Source organism: Antedon mediterranea, chromosome 7, assembly GCF_964355755.1.
Source record: "Antedon mediterranea chromosome 7, ecAntMedi1.1, whole genome shotgun sequence".
NCBI classification, from domain to species: Eukaryota; Metazoa; Echinodermata; class Crinoidea; order Comatulida; family Antedonidae; genus Antedon; species Antedon mediterranea.
Window position 1 is genome coordinate 7,637,925 of NC_092676.1, and position 22,314 is coordinate 7,660,238.

General features: G+C 34.4%; 2 protein-coding genes across 2 annotated transcripts; one reads left to right on the top strand and one right to left on the bottom strand.

Annotated features, from left to right (window-relative positions):
* Nucleotides 1-2,230: 2,230 nt before the first annotated feature.
* Nucleotides 2,231-21,986, bottom strand: LOC140055376 (hyalin-like). The gene is made up of 14 exons (XM_072100714.1): nucleotides 21,963-21,986; nucleotides 21,559-21,607; nucleotides 20,713-20,940; nucleotides 20,147-20,407; nucleotides 16,439-16,705; nucleotides 8,061-8,309; nucleotides 7,262-7,504; nucleotides 6,352-6,597; nucleotides 5,747-5,992; nucleotides 5,092-5,337; nucleotides 4,256-4,495; nucleotides 3,657-3,905; nucleotides 2,980-3,225; nucleotides 2,231-2,585 (listed from the first exon to the last, which is right to left on the bottom strand). Exons 1-14 carry the CDS (start codon nucleotides 21,984-21,986, stop codon nucleotides 2,320-2,322), a joined length of 3,060 nt encoding a protein of 1,019 aa, XP_071956815.1. The 3' UTR covers nucleotides 2,231-2,319.
* Nucleotides 17,156-19,706, top strand: LOC140055103 (uncharacterized). The gene is made up of 4 exons (XM_072100314.1): nucleotides 17,156-17,193; nucleotides 17,459-17,504; nucleotides 17,918-18,742; nucleotides 18,869-19,706. The coding sequence occupies exons 3-4, from the start codon at nucleotides 18,158-18,160 to the stop codon at nucleotides 19,667-19,669; spliced, it is 1,386 nt and encodes a 461-aa protein (XP_071956415.1). The 5' UTR covers nucleotides 17,156-17,193; nucleotides 17,459-17,504; nucleotides 17,918-18,157; the 3' UTR covers nucleotides 19,670-19,706.
* Nucleotides 21,987-22,314: the final 328 nt, after the last annotated feature.

Sequence of the window (22,314 nt, forward strand, 5' to 3'; positions counted from 1 at the left end):
TAAGGACCGGTAACTCATCGTCTGTAAATAAAATAAAACAGAAACAATTGTTAAATAAATAAATACTCAAGCTCTCAAAATAATAATGTGCCGCTCAGGAGAAACAGAAATAAACAGTACCATGTTGTTTAATTAATTAACACTGACAATGATTGTAACATAAAGCAATTTATACCAATTATTGAGATGTAAAATTCGCAAATAGCTTCGTTTCCCGATTCGTCTCTTGCTGTCAGGAATACGTATGTCGGACCAATAGCGAGTACAGAACCATTTTCAATGTTCCACCAAGAAGCTATATCTCCGAGACTGTTATCAAACAATACAACATCATTCCATGTCGTTTCTCTAGTTGGTAACCGATAGTCTGTTGGCAGGGATGTGTTAGCTGGACAGTTTGAGATAACTGGAGGCTCAACATCTTCAAGTAGAAATTAAGAAAGAGAATACTGTAATAGATTCATTCAAACAAGCTTAGAAAATACATCATCTAAACTCTGATTTAGGTCAATGATTTTGATTAAGTCAATTTTCAAAATAATTTTCAACATATTTTGTTTTTAAATTTTAGATAACGCAGCCTTCCATTCTAAAAAACAAATTGGTTTGATAAAGGATCAGTTTTTCACTTAAGTACGTTTTAACTATCTGAACTTGAGATGCCTTGCTTCAGTTATTGAATCTTTTTATTGAATGGATAAGTTAAGTAGGAATGTAACGTTATGTTGGTTAGTGGGCATCTTATCTTATAAATCCAAAAAGCATTACATCTGAATGGCAATCATAATGTTTACAGCTATTAAAAATAATGGCAGGTCACAATCAAATTAAACCAACACACCGATAATATCAACTTCAAACGAGCACGTATCATTCGGGTTATTGTCGTTGTCAGTTGCCTTGTATACTACCACTGTGACTCCAAGACTAAATATATCACCAGGATTATAGTTGGACACAACATGGGGCTGGTTACCGCTGTTGTCTTGAGCTATTGGGTTTGGCCAGACGACAGAATGTGTTTGTAATCGTAGATCTGTACTGTTTGTGATGTTTCCAGGGCAGTACGTAAAATATGGTGATTCCGTATCTGAAATATGTTGAATTATCATTATAAGTTTTGCTTTTATTTGTCTTTGAACTCAAACCAGCGTTACTATCTACAAATGTGAAATTTGCATTTCATCATTGTTTATAGGCCTACCTAATAACACTGTAACATATTTAAAATTAACATTAATTAATCACCTTCAACTGTCACTACAAAGGAGCAGTTACCGACGTTAGCAAATGGATCCGTCCCGATATACTCCACTACCGTCTGTCCAAGAGTAAAGTTTGAACCAGAAGAAATAGAGAATGTTAAGGTGACGTCAAGACCACTGTTGTCAGTCGCACCAGGATCTGCCCACGTGACGACGGCAGACGGCAAACGGTACGCATTTTGTACAGTTACTTCTGTACAGGTTAATAAGGGAGATTCTTCATCTGTAAGAAAAAGAATGTGCGTCGGTAAATGGCGATGAAAATGCTTAATAGTTATCTAATAAATAAATAAATAAATAAATGATCAGTTTAGATTCATTGTAGAATAACCAGTACTGTAAAATAGGCCTACCATAAACGTTTATGTAAAATTCGCACGCGGCGTCATTTCCCGATTCATCCCTTGCTGTTAAATTCACAACCGTTGATCCAATCTGAAACCCGAAATTTTTAGGAATGCTCCACCAAAAGTCAATTTCACCAAGACTGTTGTCATTGAGTGTCGCATCAGTCCATGTGGTTGCCCCTGTGGGCATGCGATGGTCCGTTGGAATGGTCTGGTTTCCTGGACAATTTGTTATTACTGGATTTTCATAATCTGTAAATGAATTAGACAACTGTTTTATTAAAATTCTACCCAGTAAATGATATACAGTACCATAACAGAATTTTACTAGTAAATCTTTAGAAATAAATCAATGCTGTGTAACTTACCGATAATTTCAATTTGAAATGAGCAAGTTGTATTTGGGTTATTGTCGTTGTCTGTTGCCTTGTATGCTACCACTGTGACTCCAAGACTAAATAAATCACCAGGATTATAGTTGGACACAACATGGGGCTGGTTGCCGCTGTTGTCTTGAGCTATTGGGTTTGACCAGACGACAGAATGTGTTCGTAACCCTGGGTCGGAGCTGTTAGAAATATCTTCTGGACACAAGGTGAAATATGGTGATTCCGTATCTAAAAAGGTTTCAAATAATCTTTGCAAGTTAGTGGGTATTTCTCTTATTTGAGGCTTGAAAGAACATGTATATTATTACAATTCTTAAACTAGTTCAATAATTTGAATGACTCGCCTTCAACTGTTACAACAAAGGAGCAGTTACCAACGTTACCAAAGGGATCCGTCCCGTTATACTCCACTACCGTCTGTCCAAGATTAAAGTTTGAACCGGAAGGAATAGAGAATGCCAATGTTACGTCAAGACCACTGTTGTCAGTCGCACCGGGATCTGCCCACGTGACGACGGCAGACGGTAAACGGAACGCATTTTGTACAGTTACATCTGGACATGTTAATACTGGAGATTCTTCATCTGCAATAAAAAGAAAAGAATGTAGTCATATATATGTATATCATGGGGGTATACCTTCATGTGTATATCAACAATAGAGCTGAACCTCAAGGATCACTTTTAGCAAAAAAAAAGTCTTCAGGCCATATGTTAGTCTGGGTTCCAGACGGAGTTTTGACTTAATATTAGTAAAAAGATAAATATTTGGCACTTATGGCGTTTCACACGTATACTACTTGAGCTTGAAAACTCCCATTAAACTGTAAACTATTTTCAGGCAAAAGTCGAAACGTCGACCGGTGGACTAACATAAAAAAGAAAACAAATACATACTTGGGGAAAGGCTAGTTACATGTGTACTAATGTGTAAATTGCCTAAAATATACAATACAATAGTTTGTCCTTTTTTAATTACCATAAACGTTGATGTAAAAGTTGCACGTTTCTTCATTTTCCGATTCATCTCTTGCTGTTAACGTTACAGTAGTTAATCCAATCGGAAAATCGGTATTTTTTGGAATGCTCCACCAAAAGTCAATTTCACCAAGACTGTTGTCATTGAGTGTCGCATCAGTCCAAGTGGTTGCCCCTGTGGGCATGCGATGGTCCGTTGGAATGGTCTGATTTCCCGGACAATTGATTATAATTGGAGCCTCATAATCTAGAAAGAGAGGACATTTTATACTAAACAATTTCAATTTAATTTCTACATACACAACCTACAAGCATGTACATGGATGATGCATCCTTTAAGATTTAAGATATTTAAGCTAATAAGCATAACTTTAGACAAAATACAACCGACACCCCACCCCAAAAAATCCGTTTGCTCATCAAGTTTGATCTTTAAATTAAATAAGATTAAACTAGAACGTATATTATTTCTGAAAACAGGATCAAAATAAAAGATAATTGACACACAAAATCTTTACAGAAAGAAATAAAGAAGAAGAATAATAAAGATTTTATACAATATCGTAACGATAGGTGATACTTTTATTGTAGTTGATCACCTAAAAATTACATAAAATAAATTAGCAATATTTGATTACAAAACATTTCAAATCATCTATACTCAATCAAGATACATACCAATAACTTCAATGTTAAATGAGCATGTTGTGTTTGGATTGTTGACATCATCTGTGGCCTTATACTCCACCGTCGTATTTCCAATGTTGAATACATCACCAGAATTATAGTTGGACACAACATGAGGTTCGTTACCACTGTTGTCGCTGGCCACTGGATCTGTCCATTCAACAGCGTTATTCCATACTCCTGGATCGGCACTGTTTGAAATATCGTCCGGGCAAAATGTAAAATACGGTGACTCCGTATCTAAATAGTAATTGATTTTTTAAAGGGTATTATCAGTATAACTTTTACAGAAGTACTTGGTATTCAAATAAAGCTCTCATCAATATTAGGATCCCATCCTACTCCAAATTAATCAGTAAGCCTACAATGGCTTTGGCGCGCCTTACACCACCTGAAGTGCTCAGTTATTCGACTCACTTAAGCAAATAATAAAGAGATAAAACCCTTTTCGTTTAGACACTCAAAGAAACACTTTTCCGTAAACAAAGGAGAGGCAATACTGTAAGTTTTCACACTACAGTCAACCTAATTGAGAGGGTTACGTCGTTGTGTCCTGAAAGTGTCTCTTGTTCTACTGAAGTTAAACTAACCTTCCACTGTTACTGTAAATGTGCATGTTTCCATATTACCAAATGGGTCAGTTCCATTATACTCAATCAGAGTACTTCCAAGGACAAAGTTTGAACCAGATGGAATAGAGGAGGTTAACGTAACGTCAAGACCACTGTTGTCAGTCGCACCAGGGTCTGCCCATGTGACGACGGCAGACGGTAAACGAAAATCGTTTGGAGCGGTAACATCGGGACATGTCAGCACTGGCGGTTCATTATCTGTCGATCAAATAATAAAAACGTTTTTGAAGTTGGAAAATGTTTTATTAATGTCAAATGAATTGATTCTTCTTGGATTTTTAATTTTTATATTAAATGTTTAGACAGGGGTACACTAAAAGAAGTGTTGAAAATGTGGATGGGGATAATTGAATGTAAACAATTCCGAATTATAACAAACTACTGATCGTGAGATCGCGGTTCGAATCCAACTCTGTCGAATTTCTTGTATCCTGAGGCAAGACACTTTACTTACGTTTGCCTCTCCCCCTCCCAACCCTCCCCCAGGTGTATAAATGGGTGATCGGTTAGATCAAGACACAACTTAACGCTGATTACTAGCTGCATTATGGGAGTATGTTTTCATACGTGTTTGATGCAAAAAAAAATGACCGGGGTAATAATGTTCAGGTTTCACACCATTAGGCGCTATATAAATAAAAAAGGATAGTATTATTAATATTAAACGCTTAACAAAATAAACGTGCGGTTAACTTACTACTTACTGTGTGGATAATTATAATATTATATATTATATAAGGTATTATGTATAATATATTATATATAAGATATTATTTATATAAGTAAATAAATACCATAAACATGGATGGTAAAATCACACGATGCCTCATTATCGGATTCGTCAGTTGCTGTCAATGTAACAGTCGTCGAACCGATCACAAACGCAGAATTTTTCGCAGTACTCCACGAAACGTCAATTTGTCCGAGACTGTTATCAAAGAGTGTAGCATCACTCCAAGTCGTCGCTCCTGTAGGCATCCCAGGGTCTGTTGATATCGTTTGGTCACCAGGACAATTTGTTATAATTGGTGGCTGATCATCTGGAGAAAATAAGATAAAGGGTAGGTCTATTAGAAAATCATCAAGAAGGTATACGGTTAAAGTGTATCCAAAGTGTCATGTATTTTACTGAGAATCAGTACTTATGAGAAGAAGACCGCATACAAACATTTTTGTTTTGCTGTTGTGATACGAATAAAACTTAACACTTGATTTATGATTTAGAATATAATTTGAAAAAGACATAAATCTGATCTCTAACTAATACGTAATAGTTGTGTCATAAGTGGCGTAATGTAAGGCCACTGTTTAGCACTTCTAAGTGGGTGGCCCTCCAACGCTGGGGCTGATCATGCTCTGTGACCTCTTCAGCTTTGGGGCCGGGCGCTCATAGCCGTTACGCCCAATGACCACTTCAAATCTAGGCCTTCATTACATAACATTTCTTACCGATTATAACTACAGAAAATGTGCAAAACCCAACGTTGCTGTAGGTATCTGTAGCCGTGTACGTAACTAGAGTACTGCCTATATAGAATAATATTCCAGATTCTACGTCATTCTCGATACTTGGGTTAGGATCAGTGTTGTCAATAGCAGTGGGTTCTGTCCAGCCAATATTATGCGTTGGTAGTCCATCATCCGCTAGTGCTTCCAAATCTGACGGACAGCCTGCAAATACTGGTGCTTCTCTGTCTATATAAACATAACATAAAACACTTTCAAGAATGTTCTACTAAATGCTGTTTTAAAAATAATTTTCTGTTGTTATTTTACATAACAGATTTCTAACAGGTTTATCACTGGAGAACCTCATAATTTAGTAACAACCTTGTCTTATTTATTTATAAATAATATTATTGGAAAGAATATTTGATTAGAGCAGTCTTTTATTTGAGAGACCTGTAGCCGTATTCACCCATATTTCTCTTCAATAAAGATTTCACTTCATTGGTGTCTAGAGATTTCTTCATGTTAATGATGTTTCGTTTAGTGTTATTGTTGATTACGACCATTGCTTACTGGTCGATCTAGCTACTCTCAAAATGTATTACCTTCTACGATTACATCAAACGTGCAGTCGTTAGAGTTTCCATAAAGGTCTGTTGCGTTAACGTCAACTGAAGTTGATCCTAAATCGAATACGCTTCCTGATGCAATCGAGGTCACGTGATCCACAGGTTGTTGACTATTATCAGTTATGCCTAGACTGTTAATATCATACGTTGCCACTCCAGTTTCTAGGCCAAGAGATGTCGGCACAGTTACATCATCGCATACCATTATAGGCGGCTCATAATCTAAAGGATTGAAGTGAGATGATGTGTTGTGACTGTTATGACAAATCAATTTATATACTATAATATGTTTCAACAAATATGTGAGTTATCGCAATCGTATTTACTAGTAAAAAGTATACTAACAACAACACATTAGTTAGCCCTGTGGTCGAAGGAAGTTAAGAGTTACAAAGGAAGTTAAGAGTTGCCAAAATAATATAGACTAACTTAGGCCTATAACTACATAAAACAAAGGAGGCATTTGCCATTTTGCCCTGACTGACATGTTTGTACAAAAGGTTTCGCACAACAATTTCGCAGATATTCTAAAATCTTTGGACTTAAATGAAACATAATAACGAATGGCAACGCATGTCTTTAATGTTAAATCTGAGTAAAAAAATAATAAAAAAACAATATTTATTTCAAACTATTTAGAATATTAGTATACAAAATTGCCTTAAGAATGTTTTTTGTTTAATTTTATTTGTCAATTAGACGAAAAAAGTGTTTTTTTTTTCTCTCATTTCAATTTAATAATAACAATATATTTAATATATTTATTTACGTGGAGGACCAAACTTAAAGCCTTGGCTTAATGTGTCCTCCTCACACAATTATATTTATTAATTTATCTTCAGTATATTGTATTATGTGAAACAATAAACTTGAAACTTAAACTTACCATACACCTTGACATAGAAATAGCATTCGTCTTGGTTACCAGACGGATCAGAAGCCGTCAGGGTTACTTGTGTCAATCCAATAAAGAACTTTTGGCCAGAGTTCCTACTCCAAGACACCGAATAATGACCACTATTGTCAAAGATAGATGGTTCGGAATAATATACTCGTTTGTTATTGCGTCCCATGTTTGTTTCTTTTGTCTGATTTGATGGGCACTCTGAGATGATTGGATCCTCCCAATCTAAAATGACATAACAAAAATTGGTATGAGTGATGACAGTTTAACATAAAAGTTGAAGCAGACAAGCAGACAACAGTGAAAAATGTGTAGATGTGAACAATTTAAAAATTGCTCCGAGTCTTCGAACCTGTTTGGTGGATGCAACTCGGTAAAAGAAAAACTGAGTTAGGTCGTCTATGGTCAAGGTAAAATTTTAAAATGTAGATTGATCAATAGTATAATCAGTGGCGTAACGACGGCTATGAGCCAGGGGTCCGGATCTTATGGGGGTCCCTGAGCAGTGTCCAGAGGAAAAAACAGGCATTAACATATGTCGAAGAGGCAAAACAACACCTAAGGCCTCTAGCGTTGGAGGGCTACACGGGATTCCTAAGCCAGGGGCCACAGTCCTATGCGTTAAGACACGGAGTATAATTCATAGAGTGTGAAAGGAAGTGTAGGGTCAAAGGTCACACAATTCCTATGACTGGGTTTATGTTCTATTGAACATAGTAGGCCTATCTCTAGTTTGTTTTTTTTAGATTCGTAACGAATAAAATAAAACATGTATGCTTACCGTATACAGTGATGACAACGGTCGAAGAGGCATCATCAGTGTTGCAGTCTCCATCATCAGTACTGTATTTAATTTTACTTGTACCAATATCGAATACCCCACTAAGAGCTGAGTTGGACGCACTTACTGTAAACGGCCGCTGGTCCTCGAATACAGGGGCTTGCCACGTCACCGTCGCAGTTGGTAGACCTTGTATCGTCGGTTCGGGGTCTGGGTCTATTTTTTCAATGACCTGTGTTGGGTATCGGTCTAAATAAAATGTAAATAACTGACTTTAAAATATTCGTTACTAATCACAATAATTGCATTTACAATGAGAAGGTAAGCCTAACTCTTGCGTCATTCTCCATTCATAACGATGAATATAATGATAACCATAATACGCGATAACATCCATAAAGGTGACGACGCAAAATACGACGACGGGAACAATGATGATCAATTTATGGTAACAAATGACGGACATGACGATGAAAACAAACATGAAAATAGTAATAAAGTAACGTATGGTGCCTATGACAAAAATGGACGACGAGAAACGTAAACAATTAAGAACATAAAACGCAATTAAAGGCGATATTGTCTACTATAACTAAGCTGACTATGACGACAACAACAAGGAAAATGATGGTGACAACAACGGCAAGACAAATGACGATGACAAATATAGGAGTACCTTTATTATTTTCTACAGACCTAATTTAGCTTTAACCCAAATGTAATTGATGCTTCAGCTTCCGTTATACATTTATATAAAACATGACTGAATAACAATTGACATAATTACCTATACCCATACAGTAAATGTATACAGATTGTAACGGAAAGTAACATACATACCTAAAACCCCGTACAGTATGTATATAGATTGTAACGGAAAGTAACATAGATACCTAATACCCGTATAGTAAATGTACATAGATTGTAACGGAAAGTGACATAGATACCTAATACCCCGTACAGTAAATGTACATAGATTGTAACGGAAAGTGACATATAGGCCTACCTAATAATAAACCGTACAATAAATGTACATTGATTGTAACGGAAAGTAACATAGATACCTAATACCCCGTACAGTAATGTACATAGATTGAAATGGAAAGTGACATAACTACCTAATACCACGTACAGTAATGTACATAGATTGAAATGGAAAGTGACATAGATACCTAATACCCGTACAGTAAATGTACATTGATTGTAACGGAAAGTGACATAGATACCTAATACCCCGAACAGTAAACGTACATTGATTGTAACGGAAAGTGACAGATACCTAATACCCCGTACAGTAAATGTACATTGATTGTAACGGAAAGTGACATAGATACCTAATACCCGTACAGTAAACGTATATAGATTGCAACGGAAAGTGACATAGATACCTAATACCACGTACAGTAAACGTACATTGATTGTAACGGAAAGTGACATAGATAACTAATACCCAGTACAGTAAATGTACATTGATTGTAACTGAAAGTGACATAGATACCTCATACCCCGTACAGTAAACGTACATTGATTGTAACGGAAAGTGACATAGATACCTAATACCCAGTACAGTAAATGTACATTGATTGTAACTGAAAGTGAAATAGATACCTAATACCCCGTACAGTTAATGTACACTAATTGTAACGGAAAGTGACATAGATACCTAATACCCCGTACAGTAAATGTACATTGATTGTAACGGAAAGTGACATAGATACCTAATACCCGTACAGTAAACGTACATTGATTGTAACGGAAAGTGACATAGATACCTAATACCCGTACAGTAAACGTACATTGATTGTAACGGAAAGTGACATAGATACCTAATACCCGTACAGTAAACGTATATAGAGTGTAACGGAAAGTGACATAGATACCTAATACCCCGTACAGTAAACGTACATAGATTGTAACGGAAAGTGACATAACTACCTAATACCCGTACAGTAAATGTACATTGATTGTAACGGAAAGTGACATAACTACCTAATACCCCGTACAGTAAATGTACATAGATTGAAATGGAAAGTGACATAACTACCTAATACCACGTACAGTAATGTACATAGATTGAAATGGAAAGTGACATAGATACCCAATACCCGTACAGTAAATGTACATTGATTGTAACGGAAAGTGACATAGATACCTAATACCCCGTACAGTAAACGTACATTGATTGTAACGGAAAGTGACATAGATACCTAATACCCGTACAGTAAATGTATGTTTTATGTCGGTTTTATAAAAGCGCAACTATAAATTTATATGCACGTCATTACATTTATATTTATGATACTGTACAATTAATATGATGTATACAACTTTTTCTCAACTTCCATTCCACGATATAGATTATTCTGATGAATTACATGCATCACATATACCTCCAGAAATAAATAATGCTGATTTTAATCCTCTGATAGATAACGACCTAAAATTCGACCAACAATCCAACATGTTAATAGATCATTTTAATTTAAGGTCATCCACGCTTGATAATTGCAAATATCATGATATCAATATATTTAATAATTTTACTGGAAAATTACCAGATAGTAATCACCTATCTCTATTACATCTTAACATCAGAAGTGTATCTAATAAATTTGATAAACTTAACGAACTCGTACATTCTATTAACTTAAAATTCAGCATAATTGGCCTTTCTGAAACCTGGTTGAATGAAAGCAAAATGCATCCATTTCTTCATAATTATACTTTTTTATCTAGTGATCGCATTGGCAATAAAACAGGAGGTGGTGTTGGCTTGTTTGTTAAAAACCATATTAATTATAATATCAGAAATGACTTAATATTGCCAAAAGAAATATGTGACTCACTATTTATAGAAATCATTCATAAAAATAAGAAAAATTCTATTATTGGCATTATCTATAGACCACCGGATTCCAATATTGATACCTTCTCTACAATAATAAATGACCTACTAACTAAAATAAATTCTGAAAATAAATATTGTAATATAATGGGAGATTTTAATATTGACCTTATTAAATTTCATAACCATAATCATATAAATAATTATCTAAATACTATTTTATTAAATTCTTTTTTTCCTACTATTTCGAAACCAACCAGAATTACAAAAAATACTGCGACTCTTATTGATCATTTTTATACAAATCACATAAATCTTGAAATAACATCCGGAATAATAATATCAGATATCTCTGACCATCTACCTATATTCCAAATAATTGACTATGATTTATGTTTTAAAAACACCTCAATTGATTACTCACATTATGTTGCAGACATAAATTCACTAAATTTTGATCTATCGCAGGCTGATTGGTCAAGTGTTTATAATGCTGATTATAAATCTGCTATTGATACATTTAATGATATATTTTTTAGTATTTATCAACGACACTTGGTCACTAAAGAAATTAAAATAAATAAATATAAAAAATGCAAACAGCCTTGGATGACCCCTACTCTTCTTAAAAGCAGTCAACGAAAACACTACCTTTATAAAAAATATATTAAATCTCAGAGCCCAAACGACAAAACAACATACACAAGTTATAATAATTTGTTTATTGCTCTTTGTCGTACTGCTAAAAAACAATATTATGAAAGAAAATTCAATCAAGTCAAAACAAATATTAAGAAAGTTTGGGGTGTGATCAATTCTGTTTTAAATCCAGCTAGAAAAAATAATAAAAATCCCTCAGTCTTGAAAATTGGGGATGAATTTATTTATGATACTAACTCTATATGTGATCACTTTAACAAATATTTTTCAGAAATCGGTTTAAAAACGCTCAACTCCATCCCAGATAATAATATTGATCCAATGTCGAATTTACCACCCCCACCCATTAATTCATTTTTTATTAACCCAGTCACTGAAAATGAAGTGTTGAACATGATCAACAGTCTAGACTCTAATAAAGGATCAGGACACGACTCCCTTACACCTTCTGTTCTTAAAAAAGTTACTCCTTTTATTTTAATTCCTCTTACTTATGTTATCAATTTATCTTTTACTACAGGAATCGTACCTGATCATATAAAATTAGCTAAAGTGGTCCCAGTTTTTAAAAAGGGAAATGCAAACTTACTTAACAATTATAGACCGATTTCCGTTCTCCCCATTCTCTCAAAAATAATAGAAAAATTAATGCATACTCGTCTTTATACATATTTAACTAAACATAACATCCTAAATAATCATCAATATGGTTTTCGTAAAAAACACTCTACCTGTCACGCTATGCTTGAACTTATACATTCAATTAATAATGCATTTGAAAATAAAGAATTTTTGTTAAGCACTTTTCTTGATCTATCCAAAGCTTTTGATGTTGTTAATCATGATATTTTACTTTCAAAACTGTTACGTTATGGCATTAGAGGTGTTTCGTTAAAATGGTTTATTAGTTATCTTAGTAATCGTAAACAATATGTACAGATTGGTAACTGTAAATCATCGGCAAAGAACGTTCCATGTGGTGTACCACAGGGGTCGGTCCTTGGACCCTTATTATTTCTTATTTACGTAAATGACATAACCTTTGTTAGTGATACACTGAATATTGTTTCCTTTGCCGATGATACAACTTTATTTTATTCAAACAAAAATATTGATTTATTAGTAAATACCTTTAATTTAGAATTAAATAAGATTGAAAATTGGTTCTCTTCTAATAAATTATTGATTAATACTTCAAAAACAAATTTCATTATATTTCACTCCCATCGAAACAGGCATAAATTAAGTAACAAAAACATTCAGGTTGTTCTAAATGGTAAAAATCTGGACCGAAAAAGCGAAACTTTATTTCTTGGAATTTTAATTAATGAAAACTTAAATTGGACCGGTCATCAGAAAAATATTTCAATCAAAATGTCTAAATGCATTGGTGTTATAAACCAGATAAAATATTTTTTTCCTCAACACATTTTACTTTCTTTGTATAATTCGCTTATATTACCACATTTACTTTATTGCAATATTATATGGGCAGCTGATTATCCATCAAATTTACATAGAATTTTCATTTTACAAAAACGTGTTGTTCGATTATTAAACTTTGAACAATCTACATCTGCATCAGAACCTTTGTTTAAAAAACTTAAAATTTTAAAAATATATGACCTTCATAAACTTCAAGTTACTTCTTTTATGTTTGAATATGTTACTGGTTTACTACCAAAGTCTGTTTCAATGTTATTTTCAAATCGTTTATTAGATCATACCTATAACATAAGAAATCCACATAAATTGTATGTTCCATTTGTTAAACTTAGAAAAAGCCAGTTTTTTATTACTTATTTAGGACCAACGTATTGGAATAATCTAGATTCAACTGCCATCAATCATTTATATACTGTAAATTCATTTACAAAGCATATAAAAATCCTTTATTTATCTTGTTACCAAACCTACTAAATATGTTGCGCACTGTATAATTTATTTAATTGTATGCGTTGTATTTGTATATTTATACGGTACCGTTCTTATTTTTGTTTGAATTATTATTATTATTATTTTAGGGGTCAATGTGAGACAAGTTCTACTTCTAATTTTGATCCCTAAGATGGTCTTATATTAATTGTTTATGATTGTTTATTGTAATATTGTTTGTTATATATTGTGACCATCTTAAATAAATGTATTATTGAATTGAATTGAATTGACATTGATTGTAACGGAAAGTGACATAACTACCTAATACCCCGTACAGTAAATGTACATAGATTGAAATGGAAAGTGACATAACTACCTAATACCACGTACAGTAATGTACATAGATTGAAATGGAAAGTGACATAGATACCCAATACCCGTACAGTAAATGTACATTGATTGTAACGGAAAGTGACATAGATACCTAATACCCCGTACAGTAAATGTATATAGATTGCAACGGAAAGTGACATAGATACCTAATATCACGTACAGTAAACGTACATTGATTGTAACTGAAAGTGACATAGATACCTAATACCCAGTACAGTAAATGTACATTGATTGTAACTGAAAGTGACATAGATACCTAATACCCCGTACAGTAAATGTACATTGATTGTAACGGAAAGTGACATAGATACCTAATACCCCGTACAGTAAACGTACATTGATTGTAACGGAAAGTGACATAGATACCTAATACCCGTACAGTAAACGTATATAGATTGTAACGGAAAGTGACATAGATACCTAATACCCGTACAGTAAATGTACATTGATTGTAACGGAAAGTGACATAGATACCTAATACCCGTACAGTAAACGTATATAGATTGCAACGGAAAGTGACATAGATACCTAATACCCCGTACAGTAAATGTACATTGATTGTAACGGAAAGTGACATAGATACCTAATACTCCGTACAGTAAACGTACACAGATTGTAACGGAAAGTGACATAGATACCTAATACCCAGTACAGTAAATGTACATTGATTGTAACTGAAAGTGACATAGATACCTAATACCCGTACAGTAAACGTACATTGATTGTAACTGAAAGTGACATAGATACCTAATACCCCGTACAGTAAACGTACATTGATTGTAACGGAAAGTGACATAGATACCTAATACCCCGTACAGTAAACGTACATTGATTGTAACGGAAAGTGACATAGATACCTAATACCCGTACAGTAATGTACATAGATTGAAATGGAAAGTGACATAGATACCCAATACCCGTACAGTAAATGTACATTGATTGTAACGGAAAGTGACATAACTACCTAATACCCCGTACAGTAAATGTACATAGATTGAAATGGAAAGTGACATAACTACCTAATACCACGTACAGTAATGTACATAGATTGAAATGGAAAGTGACATAGATACCTAATACCCAGTACAGTAAATGTACATTGATTGTAACTGAAAGTGACATAGATACCTAATACCCAGTACAGTAAATGTACATTGATTGTAACTGAAAGTGACATAGATACCTAATACCCCGTACAGTAAATGTACATTGATTGTAACGGAAAGTGACATAGATACCTAATACCCCGTACAGTAAACGTACATTGATTGTAACGGAAAGTGACATAGATACCTAATACCCGTACAGTAAACGTATATAGATTGTAACGGAAAGTGACATAGATACCTAATACCCGTACAGTAAACGTACATTGATTGTAACGGAAAGTGACATAGATACCTAATACCCGTACAGTAAACGTATATAGATTGTAACGGAAAGTGACATAGATACCTAATACCCGTACAGTAAACGTACATTGATTGTAACGGAAAGTGACATAGATACCTAATACCCGTACAGTAAATGTACATAGATTGCAACGGAAAGTGACATAGATACCTAATACCCCGTACAGTAAATGTACATTGATTGTAACGGAAAGTGACATAGATACCTAATACTCCGTACAGTAAACGTACACAGATTGTAACGGAAAGTGACATAGATACCTAATACCCAGTACAGTAAATGTACATTGATTGTAACTGAAAGTGACATAGATACCTAATACCCGTACAGTAAACGTATATAGATTGCAACTGAAAGTGACATAGATACCTAATACCCCGTACAGTAAACGTACATTGATTGTAACGGAAAGTGACATAGATACCTAATACCCGTACAGTAAACGTACCGTATATAGATTGTAACGGAAAGTGACATAGATACCTAATACCCCGTACAGTAAACGTACATTGATTGTAACGGAAAGTGACATAGATACCTAATACCCAGTACAGTAAATGTACATTGATTGTAACGGAAAGTGACATAGATACCTAATACCCGTACAGTAAATGTACATTGATTGTAACGGAAAGTGACATAGATACCTAATACCCGTACAGTAAACGTACATTGATTGTAACGGAAAGTGACATAGATACCTAATACCCAGTACAGTAAATGTACATTGATTGTAACGGAAAGTGACATAGATACCTAATACCCCGTACAGTAAACGTACCGTATATAGATTGTAACGGAAAGTGACATAGATACCTAATACCCCGTACAGTAAACGTACATTGATTGTAACGGAAAGTGACATAGATACCTAATACCCAGTACAGTAAATGTACATTGATTGTAACGGAAAGTGACATAGATACCTAATACCCGTACAGTAAATGTACATTGATTGTAACGGAAAGTGACATAGATACCTAATACCCGTACAGTAAATGTACACAAATTGTAACGGAAAGTGACATAGATACCTAATACCCCGTACAGTAAATGTACACAGATTGTAACGGAAAGTGACATACCTAATACCCGTACAGTTAATGTACACAGATTGTAACGGAAAGTGACATAGATACCTAATATCCGTACAGTAAACGTACATTGTAACGCAAATTGACATACTTACCTAATATCCGTACAGTAAACGTACACAGATTGTAACGCATTATTCCACCACTGCTAACTGATGCTACGTACTCTACAATGGTTACACCCAGTGGAAACGAGTAGCCGGGTTCAATTGTTGACGATATGTCTGGTTGGGGGTGAAAAATCGAAAACTCCATATCGGTCGTTGGAGGTGTCCATGTAATAATGGCTGTCGATGATGAGTTGGTGATAAGGAATTCAACATCATCTGGACAATCATGGATCCGTGGTTCGTCTTCAGTGACTTTTTTTTAACATAAATTAAAAAAAATAACATTAAAATTGAAAATCGTTCTAATCGTGGCCTTTATACTTTTTTTTTTTTTGCAATTTGATACCCTCCCTAAGTTTGGTTCCCACTATGTCGTAACGCAAATAAGTTGACCAATGACAAGCAACAGTTTGAATATTCTGTCGGTTGAAATGGCATATTAAAAAATAGATATATAATAAAAGGGGGACAATAAATCTTTAAACAACACACAGATATAAATTGGAATGTATACGGTCGGGCATTTATATTATTGCGTAAGATTCAATCCCACGACCATCAAAAAAACGTGTGTTGCTAGCTGTACGCGTAACACATTTCCGCTTTCTTCGATCGTGCACACTTCCTTACGCGCGCGCTTGTGCCACGGTAACGATGTTTCCATGAGAAACTTCATGACAACTAAACAAAACATAACTTGGATGAATTTTCAAGAGTGATCACGGACTCTACAAAGCTCAGTAAGTGTCTACTTATTGTTTATTATTATACTACAATATAATGTATACTTAATTTAAATGTTAAATACTTCAATTTGTTTAGATATGAATCAGTTGAAAGCTTATAACAACTGTGACTCCTACTACTAAATAAAGAATCAAAACCCTGTCTGACTTTTTAGGCACACTTAGGAACACGTTTCACGTTTTGCTTCTCCTGGTATATTCGATTTTAAGAATCTAGCATCAACTGGAGTTTAAAACATGTTTCTGTTTTGTATTTTAGATTGAATACTTTCTGTTAGAAGTTTTTCTACTTAAACCTTCTAGAGGTAAGCAATATTTTAAATAATATTCATTATTTATAGGGCATTTATTTGTATATGGTGCAGAGATTGTATTAACAAAGATTACACTGTTTTATTCATAAATAGAGAATTATTTTAATGCAGAAATAACTTTTTTTTCAATCAGAATAATTAAACACGGGAATGCCTGGCCCAGCCAGTTATTTAATCCCCCTCAGTCAATACATTTAAGTCAAGACTTGACATTGTTAAGACCAGACATGGAAGCAAATAGGAACTAACCTGAACTAATTCCTTCCAAACATTAAGTGTAATTAATAGGGCATCTTTCATTTGTATATGGGGCAGCGGTCGAAGTAACACGAACTATACCAGTCTATCGTAATTTGAATGTAAGCCTACTGACATTACTGTACCATGTGTCCTTTGTGTTTCAGATATGCCTGGAAGGTCCTGGAGAAACCCCTTTAAAACTTGTAAACCCAGAAAATGCTTTAGGAACAGGTATGTGAGATACAGTCAATTTTTTTTCCAGCAGAGAAAAAAAAGTATGAAAAAGTATGACGAAGTATAATATTGATTATTGACAAAAAAAAACTCCGAAAAATACAATAAAGATATTGTTTTGTTTAATTTTCAGCCGGTCAGCCATTTCAGGCTTTTTCAGGAAATATGTCATGTGCTGTTTTTACAATGCTAACGATGATGACAATGATCAAACATCATTTCAAACCTGGTTGAGCGTACCACCTGCCTTAAGAATTGCAATTATCCAAATCATATATGGAATTGCTATTCTCACCCTGCCTCAAACATCGGCCATCGGATACGATAAACAGGAATTGCCATTTGGCATTGACAATGACATAATAAGTGGATTTGGAAGAGATCTCCTTATTCTGGATGGACGCGTCTTTGGACGTAAAAACGGCGAACCTGACTCAATGGTAGCTCTTAACTGGATAAGAAAATGGTGCCTCCTGGACGTTATCAATAATGTACCGGCAATTGGATACACACCAGATGGAAGGGACAGTAACAGCTACACAACGAATGGATATTGCCCAAGTCTGTCTAGCCCACTGACCTCATCACCAATATGTAACACTTGGAGCAAACAAGACTTCAAGACTTCTCCAACTTCGGAACACTGGATAAAACGCATGTCACTTGAAATCCGGATAATGGACGGAAACCTTAAAAACCATGTTCAATATTTAGCATCTGATCGTCTGTATCCAGCAACGAAGGATAGTCACCAGGTAGGTTGAATTGAATTTGAAAGGTTCAACACTCCAATCAAAGCTTTTGACAGATAATTTTTAAATGTTTTTATGACATGACAGAAAGAAACATTATAAATTATTGTATACGTGTTTACTTTATAGATAGTACTTGGCACTGGTTCCTATGGCAGAGTTTTACTTAATCGCCTTGGAGATTGTAATGGCAAACTTGTGGCTGTTAAGGCTATCATCACAACAACCAATAAGCCTAGAAAATTCAATCGGTTCGCCGACAAGCTGGCAGTTTCCCTTGAAGCTAGAATAATGAAGGAGTTATCCCAAGAAAGCGACGTGTTTCCGCGGGTGTATGGTGTTTGTGAAGCAGTTACCTCCGACACACAATGGGCCATTGTTATGGAATTTGTTGGCGACTCAACATCATTCAAATCAACATCATTGATGAAAGCTTTAGCATCTGGTTCACCACATATTACCACGATTGATTGTTTTCGCATTATTTTTGACATCGCAAAAGGAGTTGAGATACTTCGGATGAATGGTTTAATTCACAATGACCTGGCGACTCGGAATGTTCTTATTTACAACAAGGGTCCTCGTATCTCTGCAAAAATTGTCGATTTTGGCTCAGTTTGCACCACAGAAGCACCGTTTGATGTCTTCCAATTGAATAATACCGACAAAGCCGATGTCTTCGACCTCATGCAAGATCACCCGGAAAATGCACCAGAGCTGTATAACATCAACACACCACCGACCTTTGCCTCAGACATCTACAGTCTTGGTGTCATAATTGAAGGCATTGCCGCCAACAAAGCATTAATGTCGCTAATGGATATCAGTGGACCTTGCCTTCATTCCAGACCAAACCAAAGACCAGCCATCAAAGTCTTAATTTATCACATTGAATTCGAATTTTTTAATTTCAAGAAGAATCTAAATTAATACTGCTTTAAAATGTATGCTATTTCAAATAATATATAATTGATCAACAAAAATAAATATGATTATCTATTTTAACTGAAGAACGTGTTATGTATTGTTATTATATTGAATTTGATAACGATGTTAAATTAATTTAAATGATGACAAAAATTGATGATGAAGTGACGCTCGCATAACTTTAGTCGTTATTTGATGCCGCGATATACTGTACTTATTCATCTAGCGGAATTAAACACAAAGCTGAGAAATATTTCTATTAAATACTTGAAACGTCAACTATATTAAAAGATCGATTAGACTACTGTAAATAAAGAATGGGTAAAACTAGCAACGTACAGTATGGTTTGCGGAACGGCACGATATCAATTAAAGTTTCCCCTACTCAAATAGGGCAGTTGACTATTGTTTGCCTTTCGAGTCTCCATAACATACAGTAAAGTTTTTTTCTATATATAGAATCTAGAATCAACAACTTACAATTGGCCCAGTACAGGTTTATAATGAGGTCACATGAGCCTTCATTGCAGAAACTATCGGTTGCATAATACTTCAACTTTGTCGGGCCATACTTGAAGACATCTCCTGGTGAACGGAGCGCCGTCGGCGTCATATTAACGCTTACATCAGCGTTGTCGATTGCTGCTGGCAGCATCCAGCTAACGGCTGCCGATTGTTGCCCGTTTGGTATTTCTATGTTGATTGTCTTGTCACAATTCACGAAAAGGGGTGGTTCTTTATCTAAAAAGTGAATGACGTCATGTAGTGTTTAATGTTTGTTGTTATTTAGAATTTAAAATAGGTCTATGCAGGGAGATGTAAAGTAATTCGAATTATTTTTCTCTCTGGCCTATGTAAAAGTTGTATTAGCCAGATGCATTTAGGGATAGTAGGCGCGCGATCGAAGAGTCTTTAAGATGCACCTCTCATCTAGTGATGATATTGACATGTGTTGGTTCCTCCGATCACTTTTAACCGTCAAAGATTCACCATCACGTTTTATTTTTAACCTAGGCCTATATAGTGAAATTCCAATTTTAAAATACCTTTAACGACCACATTAAACAGACATTCTGCCGTTTCATTCACTCCAATCGCCGTGTAATTAACCGTCCTGGTACCGATTGGAAATTCGTGACCTGACTCGTAGTTATTCTGCATTTCAACTGCGTTTTCCACTACAGGTTCGTCCCAGTGAGCGTCTATCGTTGCTTGGTTGCTCCGTATTTCTAAACTTATTTGATTTGGGCAATCAGTAAACACAACAGGGCCAGCTACAAACAAAAAATAATTTGAATTAACTGAACAATATATTTCATTTCATAGTTTATGAAACACAATTGGAAGGTTATGGATTTTGCAAATCAAATTAGTTAGTTTACGGCAACCGTCGCAGTGGACCAAATAATTCAACTTTCATCTCCTCTAATATTACACGAAGAGACCATTTTGCAAAATAGTATTTAGACCTAAAGATGTAATGTCCCCTGGAAAATAATTTAAACATTTTTTTTTTAATATCCCATTTTAATGTCACATAATAGTTATCCAAAATCTGGATCTAAACATAATTTATTTATCTGAAAAAATTTAATTCAAAGCAAAACAAGTCAAATTGACTGCCTACCAATGAATTTTTGGTTGAATTTAACCATTTATGCTATTTTATAAATGAAAACATTCTTTTCCCGTTTTTTTTTTCTACGGAAGTAATTAACTTTATTAACACTACACAATAACCTATTCAATGTCTGATTTAATTAATCTTTATATTTCATGTTTTTTCGGGACAGTACATCTTTAAACAAATTATAGTACCAAACATAATATACCATGGAAAATGAAAAGAGATTAACCCCCATATTCTTAAATATAAAAACTCGTTCGTATACCTATAGCGTCCGTAGCATTAGTTGGATCTATCCTCAGAAATAAATTCATCTGTAAAATAAAATTCAAAATATAAAAATTAGGATATTAATTCATTCATTAATTTTTCTTATTTCGGATAGTACATCCATATACAAAACAAATAAAACAAGTTAACAAGCATCTTCCACAAAAACAATCTAAAAATCTATCCCAAAATATGCACCAACGTTGATGCTGGTTGGATTGTGGCAGTACATTAAATGTTTTTAAATAAACTATTACAAAACTCATGAATTCTATTTATAAAACTATAAATGAAGTTTATGTGATATCGAAAATATAATTTAGCAAATGGTATTGTGATATTGGTATAGGCCCAAACGGTGCACGTATTAATTTATGTTGTAAAAAACGTAATACTTACCATTATAAAAATAATTAACTCCATCCTATTTGCGAGAGCACCAGTTGGTTTCCAAGATATAAACCGTTTATTAGAATGACTGACGACTTTTCCACCAACTTAACGATTTGTTAAGAACAAGCATTCCGAAGAATTTCAATCGATCATATTTGTTTCGCTTTATGAACAAATGTATACTTTTGAAACTAAGACGCAACGGTATTTAATGAAAGATGAAAACAAGAAGACAATAACATATCTATCACTATACAGTAGTAGTATTGTTGGAATTGAGTTTTTAAACGGAGTTTACTGTTTGAATTGTGGAGAGAAGTTAGTTATAATATTGTTTTAAAGTGTAAAAATAGGATTC

What these genes read in the sequence shown, in the direction of transcription:
- LOC140055103 (XM_072100314.1), top strand. Translation starts at nt 18,158, where the DNA reads ATGTGCTGTTTTTACAATGCTAACGATGATGACAATGATCAAACATCA. An exon ending in CAACGAAGGATAGTCACCAG is followed by an intron (nt 18,743 to 18,868) that starts GTAGGTTGAATT and finishes TTTACTTTATAG; the next exon opens with ATAGTACTTGGCACTGGTTC.
- LOC140055376 (XM_072100714.1), bottom strand. Translation starts at nt 21,986, where the DNA reads ATGGAGTTAATTATTTTTATAATG. An exon ending in AGTTAATTATTTTTATAATG is followed by an intron (nt 21,608 to 21,962) that starts GTAAGTATTACG and finishes TTTATTTTACAG; the next exon opens with ATGAATTTATTTCTGAGGAT. An exon ending in AAACCTGTACTGGGCCAATT is followed by an intron (nt 16,706 to 20,146) that starts GTAAGTTGTTGA and finishes GTTAAAAAAAAG; the next exon opens with TCACTGAAGACGAACCACGG.